Source organism: Tiliqua scincoides, chromosome 1 (genome assembly GCF_035046505.1).
Source record: "Tiliqua scincoides isolate rTilSci1 chromosome 1, rTilSci1.hap2, whole genome shotgun sequence".
In the NCBI taxonomy this organism is placed as follows: Eukaryota; Metazoa; Chordata; class Lepidosauria; order Squamata; family Scincidae; genus Tiliqua; species Tiliqua scincoides.
This window is the reverse complement of record NC_089821.1, coordinates 209,429,410-209,453,664: the sequence shown is the minus strand read 5'-3', so window position 1 is coordinate 209,453,664 and position 24,255 is coordinate 209,429,410. Positions and strand designations below refer to the sequence as shown.

At 44.1% G+C, this 24,255-nt stretch overlaps 1 protein-coding gene across 2 annotated transcripts; it reads right to left on the bottom strand.

The window, feature by feature from the left end:
- Positions 1-760: 760 nt before the first annotated feature.
- HEBP2 (heme binding protein 2) lies at positions 761-12,512 on the bottom strand. Of its 2 annotated transcripts, none has more exons than XM_066615072.1 (5): positions 12,444-12,512; positions 11,572-11,647; positions 9,561-9,696; positions 4,404-4,584; positions 761-1,708 (listed from the first exon to the last, which is right to left on the bottom strand). In XM_066615072.1, exons 2-5 carry the CDS (start codon positions 11,644-11,646, stop codon positions 1,531-1,533), a joined length of 570 nt encoding a protein of 189 aa, XP_066471169.1. In that variant the 5' UTR covers position 11,647; positions 12,444-12,512; the 3' UTR covers positions 761-1,530. The 2 variants fall into 2 exon arrangements, with proteins under 2 accessions (XP_066471169.1, XP_066471159.1); XM_066615062.1 differs by lacking the exon at positions 12,444-12,512 and adding an exon at positions 11,855-12,173.
- Positions 12,513-24,255: the final 11,743 nt, after the last annotated feature.

The window sequence follows — 24,255 nt, the reverse complement described above, 5'->3', positions numbered from 1 at the left end:
AGACAACCTGACCCAGAAATTCTTTAAAATTACACAATTTTGTCACTGCACTATAGTATGGAGTGAAATATGAGGCTAAGCATCATATGTTAATTTTATCATAAAAGTGGGTCCATCAAACTGGTTCTTCCAGCACAGTCCTTTGGCTGAAATTGTGTTTTATCTCATTGATATATGCTTTAACATGAGAAATACTCCAAAGGCCAGAATATCAAACTCAAAAGGATTGGAGGGTCAAGTCTCTAGTCCGCAGATGCTCAGGGCCACATTCACCATTTTTCTCACACACATGTCCCAGTTTGGCCAGAGACTATCAACCCCATCTCAGTTACGTACCCAACTGGTAGAAGATTAGAAATAATTTGATTCTCAGCACATTAGAACAATGGTTCTCAAACTGGTAGGTTGCAACCCACCAGTTCATGTAACACTTCAATGTCCCTTTAAGGGAAGGGAGGCAGCAATGCAATCCCCAGGATCACATTTGTAAGGGGGGGGGGAAGGAGGGGTGCTTTGCACTTACTTTCAGAAGGCAGGGCCGCAGCAGGCTATAGGAGGTGCAGGGAGCCCTGCACAGCGCTCCCCAATGCTTGGAACCTTCGCTAAAAGCAGGTGCAAAGTACTTCTGTTTTGCAAGAGGAGCTTTGTGCCCACTTCTATTGTAGATTCCAAGCCTTGGGGAGCGCTGTGCAGGGCTCCCCGCACCTCCTGTATCCTTCTGCAGCCCTTCCTTCTGCAAGTGCAAAGCACCCCCCCTCACCCCCCCATAGTGACACAATCTTGGGGATCACGTAGCTGCCCTAGCCCCTCCCCCGCAAGAACTTACTGAGGGCGTAGAGCTCCCTCAAAGTTTGAGAACCACTGCACTAGAACATAAACTGTGCATTAATATACCAAAAGAATATTACATATGCATTCATAGTACAAAAGCCTTGCACATAGCCCTGAAGAAGATTCCATTTTTGAGGAATGTGGTGGGGTGCCAGCAGCCCTACTAGGGACCATTAATGCACCATTCCTTTGATACCTCTGACTTATAGTGTCCGGTGCAAGCCTAGGTGGAGCTTTGGTAACTGAATGTCCATCCACTGATTTCAGTGGAGCTGGGGCAGGCTATGTAGACAGAGAATTTACCCTTAGGAAAAGGGAACTTAAGAGCCCAATCCTATGAATGTCTACTCAGAAGTAAGTCCCATTATAGTCAATGGGGCTTACTCCCAGGTAGGTGTGGATAGGATTGCAGCCCCAGTCACATGTTCAAGGTATATTTTGCTTCTCCACATTGGTGCTCACTTGAGTGGTACAACAACATCTTTGGGTTTTATATATGTTGGGACTACCTATGAGACCATCTACAGCAATCTTTACATCTAATTCATATTGGCATGAGTGAGATTTCAGGGCGCAGCAGTTTATGTAGTGAGAGAAACAGGAAATTATATATATACCATAAAAATGTATTTTATCCATTAGAGAAAAAAGTCATTTTGTTAAATTAAAGTGTTAGACTATAATTTGCATTACTAGGATCTAACTTTTCTTGATAAGCCATACTTCATTATGTCTGTTCAGCAGTTTAAACGGACTATCATAGCCAGCACTATAATAGACCTTTTCTTGAAAAGATTTTCCATCCCGTTTCAAGCTTTCGGCAAGTGCCAGTATTTCCTCTTGGTTCTTTCTGGCCTTGGCAAAGCCTCCAAAGGATCTGTTGAGAACAGCAAGAAACAAAAAGCTCTGATTTACACTTGCCAAGGTTACCATCTAGATGGCTTGAGACTGTCTATGGGAAAATACAACATCAGAGCAACCCATGCAAAGTCAACACTCAAAACTGTGCTAGCTGAATAGTTTCCCAGAATAGATCATTAAAATGTTTCTAAAATGTTTAACTGAAAAGTATTTTTCTAGTTGCCAACAATGCTCCATGGGAATGCTTTTATTTATACCGGAACTAACTTAGATTGATGTAACCAGGAAGGATGGGATTGTGGTGGAAACATTTCAGTACTGCTTAAGGAATCATTTATTGCAGAAGGACAGCTGCTCTACCAGAAAGTCCTTTTCCTGAAAGCTTCTTCTGCATGCCCAATCTTCCTCTGTAGGTTAGGATGTTCCACGTGATGGAATTGTGGTAAAGCACTCTGCATGCTGGTTCATACTGACTGGCAGTCCCTGTCACTATGCCTCGTGATCATGCCTGGCCAGTGCTAAGCTCATATTTGGGAAGCGTTCACTGGGCAGCATCACTTGTAGGAGCAGCACCTCCATGTAGGAATAGTTGGCATGATTTGCACAACTGTGAAAACTCAAACAGCTTTAGTGCAAACTGGGCTGGTATAGAGCTACAGAGAGACACCTTTTAATCTATGTAGTGACTTCTAATAAGCTCTGTCTTCATACAAACATTGTTTTACGCATGCTTGGTGCAATGCAGTGGGACTTGATGACAAATATGAACAGTCTTAAACACTGCAGTGACTACATAAGGCTGTTGAATGTGGCATCACTGCAAGAGGCATTGGCTCAGGGCCCAAACCTAGGTGATGCACACTGGCCCAGAACCAGACATGTGCTCCAGTGCTGGAGCAGGCTCAGCATGAGCCCGCACTGAGCCAACGCCAACTGGCACACAGAGGACCACTGCCTGGAGCTCTGGACAAGCACCAGCCGGCACAGAGGTAAGTCTGGGCAGGGGGGAGAGGGAGGGGGGGCAGAGGTGGCTACCACCATATCCTAATCCCCCTCCTGGCCTGGGAGACCTGACATGGGTCTCCTCAAATCTGCGCCCACCCAGTAGCAGGTGCAGATCTGAGGAGATTCATCAGAGCCTCCTGGGCATTTCATGGGGTAAGGGAGTATAAGCTCCCTTACCCCGTATAGCTCCAACGCTGCTTCCCAGCCCAGCTGGATGCAGCGGTAGCCATTTTGGCATCGCTGCAGCCCTGGGAAGCTCAGGATTGGGTTATCAGATGATACAGCGAACTATGCTAACAAGTTTTTTGACCACATATTTCTTCTTCTAGCATGCTTCGCTGAATTCATTGTTTTCTGGTACATTAAACTGATTTTGTGATTTCAGAATCAGGTTTTGTTTAAAACCTTAGTTTGTAAGGATCACAGAGTAGCTCTGTACATACAATATGTTAAATACATTAACAATATCTGCATAGTGAACAGTTTGTTCAGTTATTCAAATGGTATGTACATAACAGTACATCTGATCTGTACCAGTCTTCCCTGTAAGCTGTATGACTGTACAGCTGTTATCAAAGCCTCATGCAGCTTCCTTCTCAGCACTCCAGAGCTAAGTGATGACAATGACATCACCAAGTGCTCCACAGCTGCCCCCACACCTCAGTACACTGCAGGTAAAATTTAAAAGGAGCACTGATCTGTACTCTATAATTATAAGCGGACCAAACCCTGGGTTGACTTTTAAAATGAACACCTGCACAGTCATTCACACAGGCACCTGTACATAACTGCACTATGTGAAAAGCCCTAGTTTGATTGTGATTCATAATCCTGGTCTGTAAAAATTCCTTAAACCATGGTTTCCCAGTTTCACATCACCCAACTACGATTTCAGCAAAGCAGGAAGCAGTGAAATCAACAGGGCACATACATACCTTATTCCCAAAGATAACATGTAGACCCACTCTCCTCTTGGTTTTGGCAGGCAGGAAATGAGAAGATGGAACACTGCACATGCCCGATCTTGTCTGATCTCGGAAGCTAAGCAGTGTCAGGCCTGGTTAGTACATGGATGGGAGACTGCCCAGGAATACCGGGTGCGCTGTAGGCTAATACCATAGTCTTTCGAGACTGAAGGCTGCCAACCTACAGGGCCATGTGGCATTGTAATTTCTACAGTTCCATCCAGCAGAACAATCTGGAGCAAAATTACTCAAGACCGTGTGGCAACTGGCTACCTTCTGCAGGGCTACTTGCACACCTGAGAATATTTGTCAGGCTCCTAATTTTAGCAGTTTGTTGAAAGCTCCACAGATTATTGAATCCTATCTGAGCAAAATGCATTGTACAACAATGTTAACAGCCACAAGGTGGCAGCTGGAAGTTAGCAGATGTATTTTTCATGATATGTGAGTAGCCCTGCTGTGGAAAATGTACGCTCAGATTAGCTGTTGTGTTAGAACACCAGGTGTGTTTTCCTTCACAACTCTTTTTCTTGTTCAATTTCAAATCAATCTGTGCTTGTGGTTCAATACTGAAATTTCAGTAAAGCAAAAAACAACATCTTAGGGAAATATAGGGAAAAGTAATATACAATTGGTACATAACATCTAGTTACCTGTCCAGTACCTTACATAGGTACCAAATTAGATGTGCACATAAACTTATAATCTAAAATTTGCAGAGATGCATGGGTTAATGCTTACCTGACAAACACAGTAATTCCTGGCCTGGTTTCAATGAAGACCTCTGCCTCTGAGGGTTTAGGTGGATTTGCCTGATGTTGAGCTGGCAAATAAAAAGCAACTGTTGTAGTGGACTCGCAGAACGGGCCAGCCCCTGGCTGCACAAAACATGTCACTGGAGCTGTCATATCTATCTTTATTCCTGAAAGAAGCAAGAAGTTATTAGCCACAGCAGAAGAGTGCTCAACATACTACCAGAACTTTTTAAAAAAGCTTGACAGTTTGCAGAACAGGCAACAAAAGGACACTGTGGTGAATCCGGTTCACTAAAAGCACAGATGTACATAACATTTTCAGAGCAGTGAAGTTGTCCTGGTAGTTTCCTCATCACATTCAGTTCAGGTATACCTATCCCTTTCCAGCATTGGGCTCTGGAAAAAGAGCTCTTCAATTTACAAGCAGTAGCTGCCTGTGCATAGTGCTGACTGGCTGCCTGTTATGATGTCCCTAACTCCCCATCCCAGAAGCAATTTTGTCCTTCTCAAAATTAAGGAAGGTACAATACCAGTCTGAAAGACAGGGAAGGAAAAAGATTTACAGCTGAAACCATTAGATTCGTGTGTGTGCGCGTGCACGGACAGGCGCATGTGTTTGTTTATACCCCACCTTTCCCATGCCAAAGCAAATGCCCAAAGCAGCTTACAGAGCTCCATAATAAAGTACAAAGTATAGTAACAGATAAGAAGAAAAACAATAACATTAAATTTCTGCCCAACGTTGCATATATGCAACAGGGAACAAATGTGTAAACCTGTGGGCCGAGCAAAATGAGTTAAACAGTGAAACAAAACAAAGCAAGACCTAACACGTACACTGAGCCACTGGGGAACAAATAAGTCCAGGTTGATATCAAGTCACAGCAGTATTTTAGACATGCAAAGGACAAATATCTACTCAGCAACCAAATGCCAGACAAAACAGGTATATTTTGAGCCCCCTCTGAAAAGCCCTGAGGGAGGGAGTAGTTCTCAATTCCCCTGGAATGAAATTCCATGGGTGTGGCATCACTACAGAGAAGGCTTGCCCCCCCCCCCAGGCTGCCATTCCTCTCACTTGGGACAGAGGCGGCACTTGTAAAAGATCCCCCTCAGATGAATGCAGGTTGGAATGTATGGAAGGAGGTGGTCTTTCAGATCCTGAATCCAAATCACGGAGGACCTTAAAGGTTAGAACTAACACCTTGAATTGGGACTACAAGCAAATGAGCACCCAGTGTAGCTGCTGAAAAAGTGGTCCAGCAGAGAGTCATACAGGGGTGTCAAACTTGTTGCATACAGAGGGCCAAAGTTAGCAATCAGGGCTCCAGCTGAGGGTTGGAAATGACGTCGTTAAGCAGAAAGTGACATCATTAAGCAGCTAATGGCCAGAAATTAGACCCTGTTCTCATATAGAAACTCATTAACTGCAAATGACAGAAGAGAAAGTACGCAAATCTTGATCATATTTCAAGATTTGGGAAAGCCCAATTTTCATGTGGACTGCCATTTCAAGCTGTAACACCTCAGCAGCTGAGAGCCTGAGGGCCAGATAAAAAGCTTCCGGGGGCTGCATCCGGCCCCTGGGCCTTATGTTTGACACCCCTGATCGTGACCCTGTAACTACTTGAGCTGCATTCTGCACTAATTGCACTTTCCAAACTGTTTTACAGGGTAGCCCCATGCAGAGCACGTTACAGTAGTCCAATCTTGAAGTTACTAAAGCATGGGTCACCATAGCCAGGTCCAAACAGTTCAAGCATGGTCTAAGTTGGCGCACCAGGCAAAGCTGGGTGAACACACTTCTAGTATTACTATCATTTCAGTCATAAAGCCTGAAGGAAGTTCATTCCAGCTTGAAAGTGGGCCAAGCTTTGCTTTCATATTACATCTGCCTTCAGCCCAAACTTCTGCCAAAAACAACTGGCCTTTGGTTAAGTTGCCATTTGACATGGTGAAGGGCAGCAGGGTCTGGAAATAAGGTTTGGTTGCCTGGATATGGCCAGTGGAGTCACTGCCAGTGCAGGACATACCAGGGAACACCTTGGGAAGGGGTGATATCACTACTGGTCAAAACTGTAAAAATCTTGGTATTTTCAAATACCATCATGTTATACAGCATATAATTCAGTTTGTAATTTAATGGAGAATGCAATGAAACAAACTGTGTTAAAATATCTGTATTCTATCAAACTTTCTAGCAAATAACCAGAAAAGGAAAGCACAACTACCTTATGTAACTAAAAGTGGATTTCCTCAACTTAAACCGGCCAATGAGACTGATTGTTCTGAGAGCCAATGAGATGTTATTAAGAAGAGCCCCGCTGGATCAGGCCATAGGCCCAACAATCCAGTGGTCAGGTCCATCCACCTGATGGAGAGAAGGTCCAGGGGGGCTGAACTAGAGTTTTTCACCTTCAACTGTAATCAGAAAGGTAAAATTCAAACCCATTAAAGGAGCTGACTAGTCTGAACCAGCATACATTTTGTTCCAGTTCATACTAGTTATGAGTCTTATACCGACCCACTCGTCCCTTTGTTGGATGTGAACAAAGGAATTCAATGAAGTATGTGCTTTCAAAGAAGGTGTTATAATTAGATAGTCACCTTAGATTTTATGGTTTTCACTTTTCTCTAAATTAAAGTGCTTGTTTTTTTATCTTCCCCATTCCCCTTTTTGTCTTTCTTACTAATTTCTGTCTTTTTTTACAAACTATGTGCCTGTTTCTTTCTGATCAGGTCGAGCAGCCATTTCCCTTTTGCTCTGTAACAGATCATTCAGGGGTCAGTGTTACAGAGAGCAAAAATGGATGCAGACCATTTGGGGTTGGTCAGGCCAGGTGGCTTCCTGAATTGCTCCTATAGCAACTGGCTTCTGTACAGAGAGAATCTCAGCTATTAAATTACCACAAACAGGAGGTAGGGCGTGGAAGGGCATCTCTTTTTGGATGACTCACAGCTGTCAACAAGGTACCAGACACTGCATGGAAAAGTCAGGAATATGAGCTGTGCACCTAACTTCCTCCAATGTGGGCTGTGGAAGACTTAGTGGATCACTGTATCATCTATGAAGCAAACTGGATATGTATGTATCACTTAGTGAATATTTTTCTGCACATTTACAGGTTGTGTATACATACAGTATTCTCTCTCTCGCTACTGGTCTCTTATATTGGTTGATGCATACAATATATATATTAATTACAATTGGAATGAATAGCCAGTGGTTTATCTGTAAAATAAACCATCCAGTTGTTCAAAAGGATTAGCAGCAACACTTTGAGAGCCTCCATTACCATAGCAGGGATGAAATCTGTGCTAGCAGTTGCATGCCATAAGGAACTATTTGGTAGCTAAAGGCCAAAGGTGAACTCTGGGCTGTTGCATTTGGTCTGAGTTTTGAGACAACTTACAGCCCAATCCTATCCAATTTTCCAGTGCTGGTGTAGCCATGCCAATGGGGCATGCACTGCAATCTGTAGTGGAGGGACAGTCACAGAGATCTCCTCAAGCTACGGGAATATTTGTTCCCTTACCTTGGGGTTGCATTACAGCAGCACTAGTGGGCCCTCATACCTTTTTACTCAAACCACCGGTGCACTGTTCATATGTAATTCACTGTCTGGTAACGAGTCGTAGGCTGTCATCCACTGAGGACTTATATGTACATGGCTTCCCAAGTCACACTGCAATGCCATAAGACCTGCCATACACTCTTTGGGGAAACGCTCTTTCTCCATTATTGGGGGGGGGGGGAAATATCTAAGTCCTCCCTTGACACACAAGGTTGGTTCTGCAGTTCTCTGGACTATGGCCTATAGCAGGGTTTCCAAACTGGGGTGTCACGACACCCCAGCCTGTGAGCCCAGGCCACTTTCCCCTTAAGTGGCAGGGGGGGAGGGAGCAGGGACTGAGATGCACTCACTAGAGCCTGCAGCAGCCTGTCAGGGGTGCAGGGAGCCCTGCGCGAGTGTCTGCAGGGCTCCCCACAGCTTAAAAAGTGGAAGCACAGCAATCACACTCTACTTCTGGTATTGTGGAAGTGGAGCATGATTGCTCCACTTTCACTTTTTAAGCTGACGGGAGCTCTGCAGAAGGTTGCACAGGGCTCCCCACATCCCTGACAGGCTACTGCAGGGACTGGTGAGTGCATCCCAGTCCCTGCCCCCTCCCCCCTCCACCCCTTAAGGGGAAAGTGGCCAGGGCTCACAGGCTGGGGCATCACGACACCCCAGTTAGTGACATGGTCCTGGGGTTCGCGTCTGTTTCGCCCCCGCAAGAACTTACTGCGGTTCAAACTCCCTGAGAGTTTGGAAACTACTGGCCTATAGGAAGAGATGTATAGCAATAGTCCAAGGATGTTCACTCAGAAGTAAATCCATCAAGTTCAATGGAGCTTACTTCCATGGTAACATATGCAGGTTTGCAGCCTGATTCAGTGCATCACCTGTGAACCACTTGTATACTATGAACCACTATACAAGGAAAAGAAAGGGCACTAGGGATTTGTGAATGAATAAGGAATTTCCTAGCTCCAACTAGAAAGATGACATATTCCCCTCTGCCATTCGCTACACCCACCCTGTCCCAAATCCCTGGATACCTGCAAGTGTAACCTTCAGAAGATACTGCACTGATTATATCAGCCTTACAGCTAAGCAATGAAGACGCTGCTAGTTCTCCTAGTCCCCTTCATTTGCCAGCCTACAGCTTCCGTTGACCTGAGAGGTTTTTGGGGCCAAGGGCATTTGCTGGCTGCAGTGGACTCCTATGTCCAAGCTTAGAGATTGACTCCTTCCTGCCAATTCCCCTGAACTCAAGAATTCCAAAGGCAACAGCAAGTAACTGCTTCACCATGGAGCCCCAACAGCTTTCCACACAATGTGCTCAACTGGGTACGCCTCTCACATTTCAAGGATCTATTTGCTATCATGATTATGTGGGGATGCATACATAATTTGGCCAGATTAAGAAGTATTTTGAATTGCCATACCTGTGGATGATACAAATACTGCCTCTAAAAACAGGTATCAATTTTCCCTTGTATTTTAAAATACTGAAAACACTATGAATCCTGTATGCTTGTGCAAAGGGACAAGGATAATGAAAGGAAACAAATTAAATATACTGAAATATATCCTACCTTTTTCATTCTTGCCCTTAATATAATTGAGGAGTTTCGTAAAGCCAGTATTGAGAGCTGCATCCCAGTCCTGCGTTTTAACATAGGTACAAACCCATTTGGCTGGTTCATACTGTCGAATTTCATAGTCAGGAGCCTTTAAAAGAAATCATAAGTACACTGATAACCACAGTATAAACTCTGCACACTTACTAACAAAGACTTTAAAAGTGGATGAGAACAGGAACTAATAAAGGACATTTGTGAACCTTAAGTGTAGACAAAGGGAAACTGTGCACGTTGTGATAGTATAGGTCCATTTCTTGTTAACTTATAAACACTAAAATTCAATTTTATTGAACTGAATAATACCATTCAAATGATTCCATTTTATCTCAACAACATCTTTGTTGTTAATTGCTAGTCTGCAGCCTGATCCCAAACACGCCTCTTCAGAAGTAAGTCACACTGAGGGCTTAGGGCCAAACTAGGCATCACACAGCAGATGCAGACAACAGTTTGCCAATGGCTTTATTTTAATGAAAAACAACCATGGGAGGCAGAGATCAGGAATGGCAAAGAAGGACTGCTTTTCCCCTCTGCACCCCCTTTTTTACACAAAAATCTCCTCTATCCCAGTTGCTTTTATACCCACAGAGAGAAAGATTTTCCTTTCACCCACAGATAAAAAGTTTGGGTAAGAGCAACTGAGAGTGGGGGGAAAATTTCAGAGGGGAAAGGGTTAAGCAGCCCCTTACAGCTCCTGCGACCAATTTTAATATTAAAAACCATATCATTCAGAGTACCTCAATCTTTGAAAGGATACCTTCTGAATATTTCTTGTAACATTTTAAGATTAGTATCACAACCCTAAATGTATTTATTTTAAAGTCAGGTCCGCTAAGATTAATGGGACAATCCTGTTGTCCTCCTGCATTTGTCTACACAGGCAGGAAGGGATAGCAGCAATATTTAATGTATGATTGTGATTATTTGAAACTACACAAGACATAGTTGTTAACTGGTGTTCAGCAACTGATACAAGTCTCAGCTTGAGACCTAAGAATCAACTAGGTATTGTCACTGTATGTATGATGTTCCCAAAAGCGCCACTTTTTGCAGATCTGATGGTGTTATTTCAGTAAGCTGCAGTTGTTTAAAGTAATTCACAAAACTTATTATTAATAATATACCACTTTTCACCACAAAAAGTTCACCAAGCAGTTTACAGAAAGATTAGATAACTAAGTGGTTCCATAGTGCTCATAATCTAAAAAGATGCAGAAGGAACCAGCACTAGCCATTAGGAAAGAGACTATTCTGGGGTGAAGAGGCTGAGGCTGCAATCCATACTTACAAGAGAGTAAGCTCCACTGACTATAATGAGACTCGCTTCTGAGTAGACATGCATAGGATTGGGCTCATAGTCACTCTCTCCCCTGCTAAACAGGAGCATCACATGAAAAGCAGCTCTTTGCCCAGTAAGCAAACACATGGTGATCACATAAGGAAAAGGACATATTGTTCAATGACCAAGGCTGTAATCTTATACACACTTACCCGGCAGTGATCCCCACTGAACTCAGTGGAGCTTGCTTCTGTGTGGACCTGCCTAGGATTTGCACTCTCCCTACGACCCAATTTCCCCTGAAATACTGTACTAGTCTTCCAATAGGGACTATGAATTGTCAAAACACTGAACTAGCACTAGTAGTGTTACAAAATTTATGGTCGCAGTGTGATGGTATATTTACACTTATGGTCACTGTTCAGCTGTGAGCCCTGGTCCAGTGTGTCTCCCCATCTAATGCACAAAAGACTGCTTTGCCCAAGCTGGGCTCAGCAGTCCTTCAACCTCTTGTCACAGCTTAGCTCTGGAAGGTGTGAAGCACACAGGAGAAGAGCTCAAGGTGTGAAAACCTGCTTCCTTGCTCCTGAGGGACTCCGCACATTGCAACTGGTGAGCAATAGAAATGGATCAGCTTCAGAAATGGGTGTTAGGATCAAGGTTGGCAATGGAAAGCCTGGTCACCTGGCTTGGCAGTGCTGTCCACTTGGGCATCTCCAGGCCGGAGGAGAAAAGCGCTTGCTTGATGGTCTTCAGCATCCTGGGGGAAGAAAAGGCACAAAGTTATAGGAGCAGAAGCCCGGCAGCTGGAGAAACCCCAACACACGTGCAACTGTGCCCAGAAAGGGTTGACTGGGGCGCCCTGGGCAGCCTCTCGGGTTGGCACTGGCTGAGGAAGGCGCAGCGCTCTCTCTCGCTGCTGGTCTTCCCAAGCCCATCTCCATCTCCCCCCAGAGCCCCCTCCTGCCTGCTCCTCTGTCTCCGGGGCCGAAGCAGGCCTCTCCTCGCTCAGGTGCAAGAGTCCTGCGCGCTCCGCTCGCCCTGCGGAGGGAAACGCCCGAGGGGCGCGGGGAAGGCGCTCCTGACGGCATTCGGGGGTCACTGGGCCTCCCCACGCGAAGCCTCCCCATTGGCCGCCCGCAAGGCATGGACGCGCCGGAGCGCGCCTGGCGTGGGGTGACTGGTGGGGCAGCCGGAGCGGAGGGGGAATGCGGCTGGGCCTTGGTGTCAGACGCCGCCTGTCGTGCTGGCACAGGGGCCGGGCAGTGAGCTCATGGCACGCGCGCAGATGCCAGGGGCGGGTGAAAGGGGCTCTTTGAAGCGCAGGCCTCTCCCCCCTGCACGCCCACACCGCTGGGGAGGGAACACAGGCGCCCTCAGTGGGGCCGCGCCTCTCCAGAATGCGCGGGGGCGCGCTTGGCCTCAGGCGCTGATGGGGGCAGGAGAAAGTTGGCAGCACTCAGAGAGGCGCAAGAAACTTCGCTCCAGTCGCTCCTTTCCCCGCGATCCACCCATCCTTTTCATTTACGCTGGACCACAAGTCTGTGCACACTTACCTGCGAGGAAGCCCCACTGGGAGTAAGTCCCACTCGGTGAGACTTCTGAGCAGGCAGGCAGAATTACTCCCTGGATTGCCCAGAACAAAATTGCTAAGAGATGTGCGGTGGCGGGCCACTCATCCCAGATTAGCTTCTTCACGCTTAACAGGACACAACCCAAGTGCGGCTTGCCACCCTCCATGTGTGTGATGTGAATGAGGGATTTGCACAGGGTGACCAGATCCAATGGAGGACACAGTGCCTGTACCTTTAACCATTGCATAGAACAGTGATTTTCAAACTTTTTCATCTCACCTCACACTGAAAAGGCACTAGATTTGTCAAGGCACACCATCTGTTTTCTAACAAGGCACGCTGCACTGATAGCAGGGGCTTGCCAGTGGCCCTATTAACAAATGATCCTTCCCCAAACTCCCCTGGCACACCTGCAGACCATTTGCAGCACACCAGTGTGCCATGGCACAGTGATTGAAAATGGCTGGTATAGAAGAAGGAATTTGGGCAGGTGCAGCTCTTTAAGCCCTTCGCTGTTGAGCTGCACCTGCCCAAATGTCCTCTTCTCTACAAAAGACATAAGCAGGCTGTCCTCCATTGGATCTGGTCACCCTGAAATGATTTGCATCTGCATATAAGTAGTATAAGTGCACCAAAGAGCCACAGCAACAAATCAGAGCTCTTTGGCACATGTTCCCTAATATTAAGGGTTTGTCATGCTTCGAATGCCTTTGACAGCAAAACTGGCTGGCAGGGTATTCTGAGAATTTTTTTCAATATCTAGAATGTGTGGGAAATTCCTCCCCAGTCCTTATGAATTCATCCTGTCCAACAAAGTGCCTGTCTCTTAAACCTGAGAACTTTGGGTCCTTTTGCTCCTTCACCCATCTCACCCACCTCAATAAATTTATCCTGGCTCCAGAGCCATTTTCATTATTTTTAGCTTCACTGTGTATTGTTCAGAGTATGTGAGACAGTCCTGTGATGTTAGAGAGCATTAAGTGACCATTCTTGCCTCTTTTCTTACTCAAATGCCTGGATCCCCTGCTTCCCACCTTGCACATGAAATCTGATGGTCAGGGATACTTAAAGGGCAGGGGTGGCACAGCTCTGGTTCAAAGCAGCAGTTACACTTCCCCACTCTCTCCCATACACTTGTTATGTTGTCTCCTGGCCCTAGAGGAGAATGAGGGTGGGAGTCTGCCTTGTTAAATACTGAATAAGAGAGTACTTTGGGAAGGGTCAAGTGGAAGGTTTGCTTTCCCCTACTCTGGGGAGACTCATGGATTGCAGTCCTTTATAAATTCCACCACCCCTTATAGCTCTAGAGAGGTTTGAAACCCTCCTCCCTTTATATTAGGAAAAAACCAAGCTTGTCTTGGCTCAGCTTTCTTGAGTAGAGTCAACTGGGAAGAACTACTGTATTTGGAATGAAATTAGTCAAAAAGTGTAAGCTAAGCTGTTTCCTGAGCAATTTTCCTGGTAACTGTGGAAAGAGCAAGAATGGAACAAAGTGGGTCAGAATGGATCATTAATAAACAGAACAGTTAGAGAAAACAGCAGGATACATTAGGGGCACTTGGGACCTGAAACTGTTCTCAACACATTCCCAACTCAAACCCACCCAGAACAGGACAGATCAAGCCAGAAAGAACATTTATGAATTCACTATCATACAAAATACAGCAGCAGTGTTAGAAACACATGAAAACATTATTTGGGAAATGGCTCCCATGCAGAGTTGCATTCTCTGTTCTCCAAAGGGCTCACAATCTTTAAAAAAATGCAAAAGAAATTACAAACACTAGAAAAGACAACATGCTGGGGTGAAAGGGACAAAGGGGTCAAAGGCTCTCCCTCTGTCAAATATAAGAGGACACTACTTTAAAAGATACCTCTTTGCTCTGTTAGCAGGGTTTGGAATGCTTTCAGGTGTAGGATATTGTTCTCAAGTGACTCTGGCATATCATGCTGTTTTCTGCATTTGTTTAATTTTTTAAATGCCTGTTCTCATCCGGCTTTTGCACCATTCCCTTTTCCTATCAGTGAGTGTGCAACCATGTCAAAGGTGAAAAGAATGTATTAAAAAATACAATAGCTTGCTTGTTAAATATATTGGTTCTAAATTTCTTTAAGTCACATTTAATTTTGAAATATTTGTTGTAATTTTGTCATATTATGTAATTTGCATGTTAAACAATGGCTAAAGATGCCTGTCCTCCAGAGCAAATTTCTTTTAAAAAAAACACACACAAAACACTATGGTGGGGTATTTGTCCCTGGGCTGCCACATAATGTGTGAAGCTTCAGGCCTATTGTTGTGCTTTCCCTCCCTTTTTACTGTAACCTGCTCTGAGTTCTGAGGATAGGTATATAGCAAAAATGGAAACAAACAACAAGGGTGGGCACTCGACTTGGTTTGACTTGAGTCATGCTAAGCAGCTGTTTTTGACTCCTTGAGTCAACTCAAGTCATGGAAGTCACTGACCCAAACTCAACTTGCAATTCAGAGCCAGTGACTGGAAGAAGAAGAAGAAAAAAAAAGAGAGTCTGGATGCAAAATGACTAAAGTCCCTAATGCTTTAGTTGAAGAGTGTATTCTTGCTTACTTGTTTTTTCTTTGATTCTGCTGCATATCAAAAGACCACATGGGTTATCTGGAAGCCAGCATTCAGAAGGATGACAGTAGCAGATGTGGAAGGAGTGGAGGTTGGTTCCACAAAGTGGGGGTTGAGAAGATTGAGGGCAGGAAGAAGGCTTAAGCATTGGGGGGGGCTGTGAAGTTTTGCTCAGGGAAGTCCTTGGCTCGTGACTCTTCTCATTTCTTAAAATGACACTCAAGTCAGAACTTGAAAGACTTGAAATTTCTCAATTCAAGTCAAGTCATGATGTCCACACACTATGACTCATGAGTCAAGTTGCAGGGTCACTTATTCATGTCTCATGAGTCAGGCTCCATGACTTCAGCATATCCCTGATAAATAATACATGGAAATGAATGTAATGGTAAAAAAAATTACTGTTCAATAAAGTAGTCCTAGTAAAAATTTGGGGTGGCCTATATGTTGTTTTGCCAAATTACAAGGCCAAGCTCCACCTAGAGAATTATGCCCACTTTCAGCTAATTAGCTCCCCCTCTTTCTCCAAAAATGACCCTAGTTTTGCCTTGCAGTACTACTGGACCCCACCATCAGGGTAGCTCACCTGTTCAGCCTGTAGAGGTCATCCTGCTTCCCCTCTCCTGCCAGCAGCTCCTCCCACCACTACAGCAGCACATTGGTCCTCCACAGGTCATGGGCATAGCAGCCTCCAAAGTCATTCACAAATCCATCCATCAACAGCTCCAGTGATCCATGTCTCCAGCTTTCCTCCTTCTATCACCCACACCAAACTCTCCCTTCATCAGGTACTTTTATGCCTGAGGGCCCTATTGCCTTCAAGTGGCTGCAGCGGTGCAGCACACTCTCTGCTGAATGCCCAGGCCTTAACCCCCTAAAGGGGCCACTGCTGATACCACATTCTACCTCCTCGCCAGATCTTCTGCAATTCCAATACATACGTGCTTCATGATAACTCAATGAAAGCCTTTCCAAGCATGTGCCCACCACACCAGTGTACAGGGAAAATATTCTGGGAAAGGGAGACTCACAAGGATTTGGAACCCGTGTGTAAGAGGAGATACTGGCCATATTAAGCAATTCTTTTGTGTGTGCTTTTTATAAATGAAGCAAATAAAAATCAGATTTGAAAGGAATTAGTCCTTGCAGAGTTAATATCTAAAATGTGGATGTTAAAAAAACAAAAGAGCTAATGTTCTTTGAGTTGTAGTTCTGGAGCTGCATGACACACATTTCAAGCATTAAGCTGGCTAAACCTATGGAGCAGCTTTGACAAATACATTCATAAAGGTCACGTAACTGTAATAAGATAAACTGTAGTAATGATCTTGTACTGGAGGGGGGGAGTGGATGAAGAGAGACAGAAGAAGAGAAGGGACAAAAGAGAGAACCTGATGTATTTAGCACGTCAACTTTGATGCAATATCACTTAGGCCTCAATACTATCCACACTTTTTTGGGAGTAAGTTGCATTTAACATAATGGGAATTACTTCAGAGTAGACACTTATAGGATTGTGCTGTTGATGATTTTACATTACATGGATCTTTTCACCTATCTATGGTCACTATGATAGACAATGGGGCTCAGTGGATAGCAACCAGCACCCACCTGCATGCCCCCATTTTGTCCTTGAACTGGATTAACTGGGATGGTAATGAGCATTACTATTCTGTCACTGTCTAAGATTAGGTGCGATCCAGGCGGAAGGAGGCTGTCTTAGACAATCGTCATTCCCAGTTCAATAGAGAGCCTGCAAATCCCAAGGGATCCCCTTAAACAACGTTTGGCCATCTTGGAAAGAATAGTCAGCGCAGACTTGAGAAGCCCCATTGTGGAGTCTGGGGCTTTCCCCAGGGGAAGGGGATGAAAGTCCCCTTTCCCTGAGGAGACTTCTGGAGGCTTTGGCGGAGGCGCTTTTTGTTGCTGCTGCACCTGGCAGGACCACTGGGGATAGGATTGTACTGCCCGTTTCTTTTGCTGCATTGGGCAGTGATAATATCCGATGCTGTAAGGATGCTTTTTGTATACAGCATTAAGGAGAATCATTACATGAGACCAGCTTTCAAGCAAACTTCTAACATGTGTTGATGAGAGTTCTTACAGATTTTTTTTTCTTTTCTTAAAAAAGGGCAAGTACTTATTTGGGCAACATTTCATGGTTGATGAAAAGCTCTTCATCTTTTATAGTATTTCAATTTCCTTTTATATATCTATAGATTACTTTTTATAGGTAAATAATGTTGTTTTTATTTATGTATCTACACTCTGACCTTCAATATGTGTATCTTCAGGATGCCTTAGGAAAAAAATGAATAGAACAATATAATTAACATTAATACAGCCTTAGAAAATAATACAATTTGAGCAACAATCACAATCAGTGAATATTCACTCCTGGACTTGTATTTGTAACTAGTATTGACTATGAGCTATTTCACGCAGTCCCTCTGGTACATAGACTCTATATGCAGTGGGGGCATGACACCGCCTCCTTCCACATATGATTTGTGGCTACATTCCTATGAATGGGACAAGCATATTGTCATGAATAAGTCCATGTTAGGCCTAAGTTGGCATGAGAAGCCTGAACCAAACTAAGAAAGTGTAACTGAGGAGTTGCTAGCAGTTCCCAGCTGCAGGAATGTGGGTAAATAAACAAAGAGGAAGGAATGTGTTGTCTCTCCTTTGATGGCCAGGAAGGACAGATAACAAGAATTATGACCAATTGGAGTGCCTGGCACCTCAGCAGACAGAGAGTCTCCTTATCAAGGGTGATTGAGTGCAGCTGTGGATCTTCAGTTGGGAGGGGTAAGAACTATGAGGGTTACCAACCAGGCCAACTTCAAGAAGGTTCTGTCCATCAAGAGTTCTGACTGGACAGTCTAATAATTATGAAGTCATATATGAAGTTGGCAACTTTCAGTCTTGAAAGACTATGGTATCGCGCTCTGAATGGTGGTTCTGGAACAGCGTGAAAAGTGTGGCTGAAAAGGCCAATTTGGGAGTGACAATCCCTTCCACACTGGGAGCAAGTGCAGTCTGTCCCTGGTCTGTCTTCCTTGCATATGGGCTTTCCTTCTTTGCCTCAGTCTGTTGGGCAAGTGTCTCTTCAAACTGGAAGAAGCCATGCTGCACAGCCTGTCTCCAAGCGGGACTCTCAGAGGCCAAGTTTTCCCACCTGTTGAGGTCCATTCCTAAGGCCTTCAAGTCCCTCTTGCAGATATCCTTGTATCACAGCTGTGGTCTACCTGTAGGGTGCTTTCCCTGCGTGAGTTCTCCATAGAGGAGATCCTTTGGGATCCGGCCATCGCCCATTCTCACAACATGACCAAGCCAACGCAGGCATTCTGTTTGTCGGAGGCAGTGCAAAACTAATTATTTAGTGTACTTAGCAAAACTAATTATTTAGTGTACATTAAAGATTTGTTTTGTTCAATTCTAAATTTTTTCTATATTGGAACAAGAGTTTGTAATTGAAACAGATTGGCATGAATCAGTTCAGGCACATAGCACCTGCATAGCGTATCTTGGGTAAAAGTTAACTAAAAACACAGTCCTATTCGGGGCTAGCACCAGCACCAAAAAGCAAGTTTGCAATTCCTTTAGCGTAAGCAGTACTAGTGCAAAGGCCTGCACCATCCACTGGTGCTGCATCTGAACATGTGGCCATCAGTTCTGGTAAGTACAAGGCCAAGTGACACAGGAACAGAGGAAGGATGGAATCGAGGCAGGGAGGAGGTGTAACGGTACGGGGAAGAGCAGAATGAGTAGATCAGGCCCAGTTGGAAAAGGAGGCCTCTCTGCCCTAACCCCCTTCCTGGGTCTGGATGCTCTTCATGGCATTTCTCGGACTTGTGCCTGTGATTTTGCAGGTGCAGATCCAAATGTCCTATTGGGCAGGCTGGGGCTTGACATAGCATAAGAAAACAAACATTCCCTTACCCAGAGGAGACCTCCAGCCTGTTTCTTCCCAGTACTGGATATAGCATGGACACTGCAGCCCTGCTGCACCTGTGCTGGATAGGATTGGGTTGTAAGTAGTGACTTGTGACTGGCTGAATTCACATGACTCCTTGTGGCAGTAGTTCTCAAGGGGTTACTTGATAAACTTGCTCAGTTGATGGATACTGCTACTTGCGCTTATTCTGTATGTCAGTTGACCTTAATTCAGTTACATGCATTGTTTCTGAATTATCTTTAACAGCCTGAGGATCATGGCTGTGCAAGCCACCCTATAGTTTCTTTACTTATTATAATAATTAACAGTATTTATGTACTGCTTTTCAACAAAAAGTTCACAAAGTGGTGTACAGACAAAGTTAAATAACTAATGGCCCAAAAGGGTTCACAATCTAAAAAGATGCAAAAGAACACCAGCAGACAGCCACTAGAAAAGACACAGCTGGGGTGAGGTGGGCCAGTTACTCTCCCCCTGCTAAATAAAAGAGAAGCATCCACTTGAAAACGTGCCTCTTAACCAGTTAGCAGGGATACTTATCTTATGCACACAAATATCTATATGAATTTGTACCAGACTCTGAGATCACTGCTATAAGGTATGAAAAGTCAAGTGAATATTCTAACATTCTTCAGTAAACAAATGTACTGGGGATAGAAAATAGAACAAAGGAGATTAGAGCAATGGGTGGGGCAAAAATTTACTGAATTTATATTGTAAATGCTTATAGAAGTATATTTTCTGTAGCCATAAGAGGACTAGAAGTAGATATTATGGGTAGTAGTGAAAGTTGTGATCTGTGATAGTTGGATGTAGAGGTGTAACAGACATGAAAACTTTGTTTTAAAAAGTGTGTAATTTCTTGAGGAATTGGGGGGAAAAATTGTATTTCGCACTCAAAACGTCCTGGTGTTATGTTCTTGTGTGTTTTTATTTTTTTACAGAAGTTTCTCTTTTGTAGATGACATAGACAATATTAGCAAGACCAGCTTTAGATATTTTTTGACAGCCTAGTTAAAAACATCAAGCTTTTTGTCTTGATTCATATTGTCCCTGGGTTTATCTTCATATGACCCTTGTTCTATGTGGTGTTGCCAGGCATGCAAAAATGATCACACACATGAGAATCAAGGGGTTCTGTACTAAGTACCTGTTCTGCTTTGCCTTCAAATTTTGCAAGATTTCAATGGTAATAATCTTTGGAAGCTTTTTTTGGGAGATAGGATAATCCCATGTATTATCCCAAGTACATTCATGCACTTAGAGCCAGGGTGGTGTAGTGGTTTGAGAGATGAATTTAAACCTGGAGGATCCAGGTTTGAATCCCCCCTCAGCCACAAAGTTTCTTAGGTGACCTGGGGCCAGTCACTTTCTCTCAGCCTCACCTACCTCACAGGGTTGTTGTGAGGGAGCAGCTATGTACATACCCGGAGGTCTTTGGAGGAAGGGCAGTGTGGAAAAAAAAAAATTAAACTTGCTGCCATCCTTCCTGTCCCCAACCAGTCCCTACAGATGTATTTTCCTAACATCATAAGGAAAAGTAAGATAATGCCAGTGTTTGAAAAAAGCAACCTAAAAAGAGTTTTATACTTTTATTGTATTTTAATTTTTCTAGATTTAATCAATCATATGCCCAGAACAGAATAGATACAGGGCTTGCATTGTCTTTATCTAAAAGTAGAAAACAATTTGAAAACATTCTGCAGACCTCATTCAATTGGCGCTTGAACCTCTTGTTGTGCCATTATTTGCCATAGGCCTGTCTTCCTTAGGGCAGTTGAACTTTTTTGGATCCCTTATTCTTGTGTTCAGTTCTTCACAGCAGTCAGAAGAATAATGTAAGGCCTATGCAGCAGTTGTAGCCTCCTGCTGAAACATCATTTCAGCAACATCATGTTCATTGGTTGACAAACAGGCATTTTTAGGTCTCCCTTTTTGGATTTCAGCCATTACACTGTCTAGATTTTGGCTTTGTGAAGATTCTTTTTCAAGTTCATTAAGTGTCCAAGAACTTACTACATTTTTAAAAAATGGTAAAAGCCCTTTCAGTAACTGGGGTGTGTGTGTGTGTGTGTGTGTCCAGCATGTTTGCTCTTCATCAGAGCTGTGAACAATCCATGTAAATCAGACTTAGCTGCAACAGCTCTCTGTCTCATCCTATGCAGCAAATCCATTGAAGTTGCTTAATTTTCTGAGCCATTTTTAAAATGAAATCTATTAATCATTTGAAGCTCCTTTGTGCTTGTAAATATTCTCTTCTTGAGTTTAGCTTATTTTAAACCCATAACAGGATGATAACCTCAGCCAAAGGTGTTTCTGTGGATTTATTGTTGTTTGGTCTCTTCATAAGGAGGCACTGGATCCTGAAAGAGCTGAATGTGGTCTTCTTCCATGGACATTTTCATGGTGGCCTCTTCATAGGATGGAGGCAAGCAAACCGTGAGAAAGGCGGTTTCAGGGAGAAGAGTGGAGTAGTGGAAGTTCTGCTCACTACTCCAGGGCAGCACTGAGAGGAAGTCAGTCACCTCATGCTCAGGAAGGGACTCTGGGAGGTCAATGCTGAAGATCTGAGCCTGAGGGTTACGTCGCTGGCAGCGCCTGTAGAGGAAGAGCAGCAGGAATGCCAAGAAGAGCATCATGGTAGCTGGCAGGATGATGCATAAGAATGGCTCTATATCTTCTTTGGTTGAACTTATTCTGTGCTGACTCTGTAATGACAACCAAAAGAACAAAACGTATTAAACTTTTGGCAATGTTTAACCGATGCTCCCCCCTCTGCTTTTTCACCAGCTTGAGCTCTAATGTTTGCACATATCAGCTTGCCTAGCAGAATTATAAAGTGTATGAATTTATTTTGGCTCCTGAGTAGAAGGTTACCACAGTTCCAGGTGGCCGTCCAAGAAATGAATGCAGAGTCAGTGATTTCCTCATAATTAAGGGAAACACAACTATTGTCAAACCCATGCCTACCTGTATTGGAAAGCCAAATTACGTGCATAGTAGTTTGGAGCTCAGTGTTAGCCATGATGACTAGCCCTATCCTAAGTGACAAACAAAATCTACAGCTATCTGGTTTGTTTGCTGTCCATCAACTAAAAAGTAACAAATAAAAAAATTAGTTAGGGCTTGCTCACACAGGGAAATACTCTCCTTGCAGTCCGTTTCAACCATTCCTGGGTATCCCAATGGTGTGTTTATAACTCTGATGGAAACCAATGTTCTGTAAGTACACCCACAGTTGTGAAGGTGCCCCCACAATCATGGGAATCATGAGTGTGCCTTACAGAATGCCAATTTCACAAAATATACTTAGAACTAACTCTGTGTTTAAGGAGACCTTCAGTGAAGAACTTCAGAGGCTTGTTTGAGGAAACCTTCGAGATCCATCCACAGAAGTGGCACTGCTAAAAGGGTGGGTCAAAAGATAGTTGGGCTCTCCCAGGACCAAGGGAAAGGAAGAAGTGAAAAGCTGCTGAGGTGCTGGGAGACCCCAGTTACCATGTGGGCTTCTCTTTCAGCAGTGATGCTTTTGCTGAGGCATCATTTTGCAGGGTACCCCCAGCTGCTGAGCTGCGAAGTGATGCCTCGACAGAAGCGGCACAGCTGAAAAGGCTGTCCGCACGATCAAGGTTTGCATATTTTCTCTTCTGTCATTTGAGGCTAACGAGTTCTTAAATGAGAAAAAAGTACTTATTTCTGGTCATCACCTGCTTAATGACATCACTTCCAGGCCTTAGCAGGTGCCATGAATGCTATTCGGCTTGCTGTATGAAATGAGCTTGACACCCCTAGTCTATAACGTACACTCTTTTTCCTGCACGAAAGTAGCAATAGATATTGCTGCTGTGTGTACTGGTGTTATATCACAACAATGTATCAAATTGCACACCATGTAGAAAAGTCTTCTGCTTACAGAGTAGTTGTCTACATGTGGTTTTATATAGTGAACCCAAATTAATATAAAACTTGCCTGCAGTTTGCTAAGAACTGATATAGCAAAAAGATGGATGACGGTCATGGGCTGATACTAGTCTGTAGTGAAAACAGTGTATATTTATGAACTTAAAAGTCAAAGATGATAAAGTGAAAATGCATCACTTAAAGTGCCCAGTCCTAGGCTCCTTGCGTGCTCCCTGGCGCAGCAGCACTGAAATGGCTGCTACTGTATACTGCAGGGCAGGAGAAGCAGCCAGAGATCTCTTCAGAGTAAGGAAGCATCAGTTCCCTTACCCCGTGTAGTGCCCCTGCAGCCCTAATGGGTCTACTTAGATCTGTGCTAGTGACCCGTGTTGGGCTTCAAGGCTCAGGAGGAGGGACAGGATCTGGCGGCAGCCTCGGTCATCACCCCTGCCTCCCTCCTAGGCCTGATCTGCCTTCTAGCCTGCCTTCCTTCCACCCAGTTTTGCTCATCTCTGCCTTTCCCCCGTCCTCACCCTGCCTAGAAAAGTCCAGTGTGGGTTTTCTCACCACCCGGTGCTCCTCTTCCTAGTCCCACTAGCGCATAAGTTCAGCACCTGCCTGCAATGGCCTTTCTGCTGGTACCTCCCCATTTCTGGCCACCACAATGTGCCATATGGCACATTCGGAATGGCTGTTGCCCAGGCAGAAGGTCAGGCTGCCAATTATTTTTGTTGGCAAACAGATATGGAACAATGTAATTTAATCGTAATTTAAGTTAGGAATTGTTTATCGTGCACCAGGAAGGCAGTGGAGACAGAAATGTTATAACAAAGGAGAGGCTGGTTAAAATCAAATAATGAAAATACAGAAGTATGAGAAGCAGGGGCAATGGGTGCGTGTTCAACAGCCTTTTAAAATGTGGCATAGATGCCCCCTTAACTATATTTTCATAACTTTAATATTAAAAACAAACAGCAAATTTACAATTGTATTAAGAGTTGTTAACAAAACCTATTGTGAAATCAAGCAGGCTGATGCTGCTTCCTTTTAAAGATATAGGAAAAAAATAAGTTGTGACAGTTCTCCATTGTACCATTTTGGTGCCATTTGCAGCCTAATGGTTTGATCATAAATAGGATGCATTCCAAATGACAGTGCTTTTTGTCTTCATTTATATGAAAGGAGAAATGAATCAATATTTTCAAACGCAGAAGAGGTGGGAGCATTAACTGCATAGATTTCCAATATGAATATCTGGATGTATTTGGCTATTCTGTGTTTAGTACATAAAGAAACCTGCACTGTAGTCAGATTGCTCCTAATGGTGCATTTAAGA

Excerpts from the sequence above, each read along its gene's own strand:
- HEBP2 (XM_066615072.1), bottom strand. The coding sequence starts at position 11,646 with ATGCTGAAGACCATCAAGCAAGCGCTTTTCTCCTCCGGCCTGGAGATG. Across the intron at positions 9,697-11,571 it reads GGACAGCACTGCCAAGCCAG|GCTCCTGACTATGAAATTCG; the intron begins GTGACCAGGCTT and ends TTTCTTTTAAAG. Across the intron at positions 4,585-9,560 it reads TAAGGGCAAGAATGAAAAAG|GAATAAAGATAGATATGACA; the intron begins GTAGGATATATT and ends TGCTTCTTTCAG.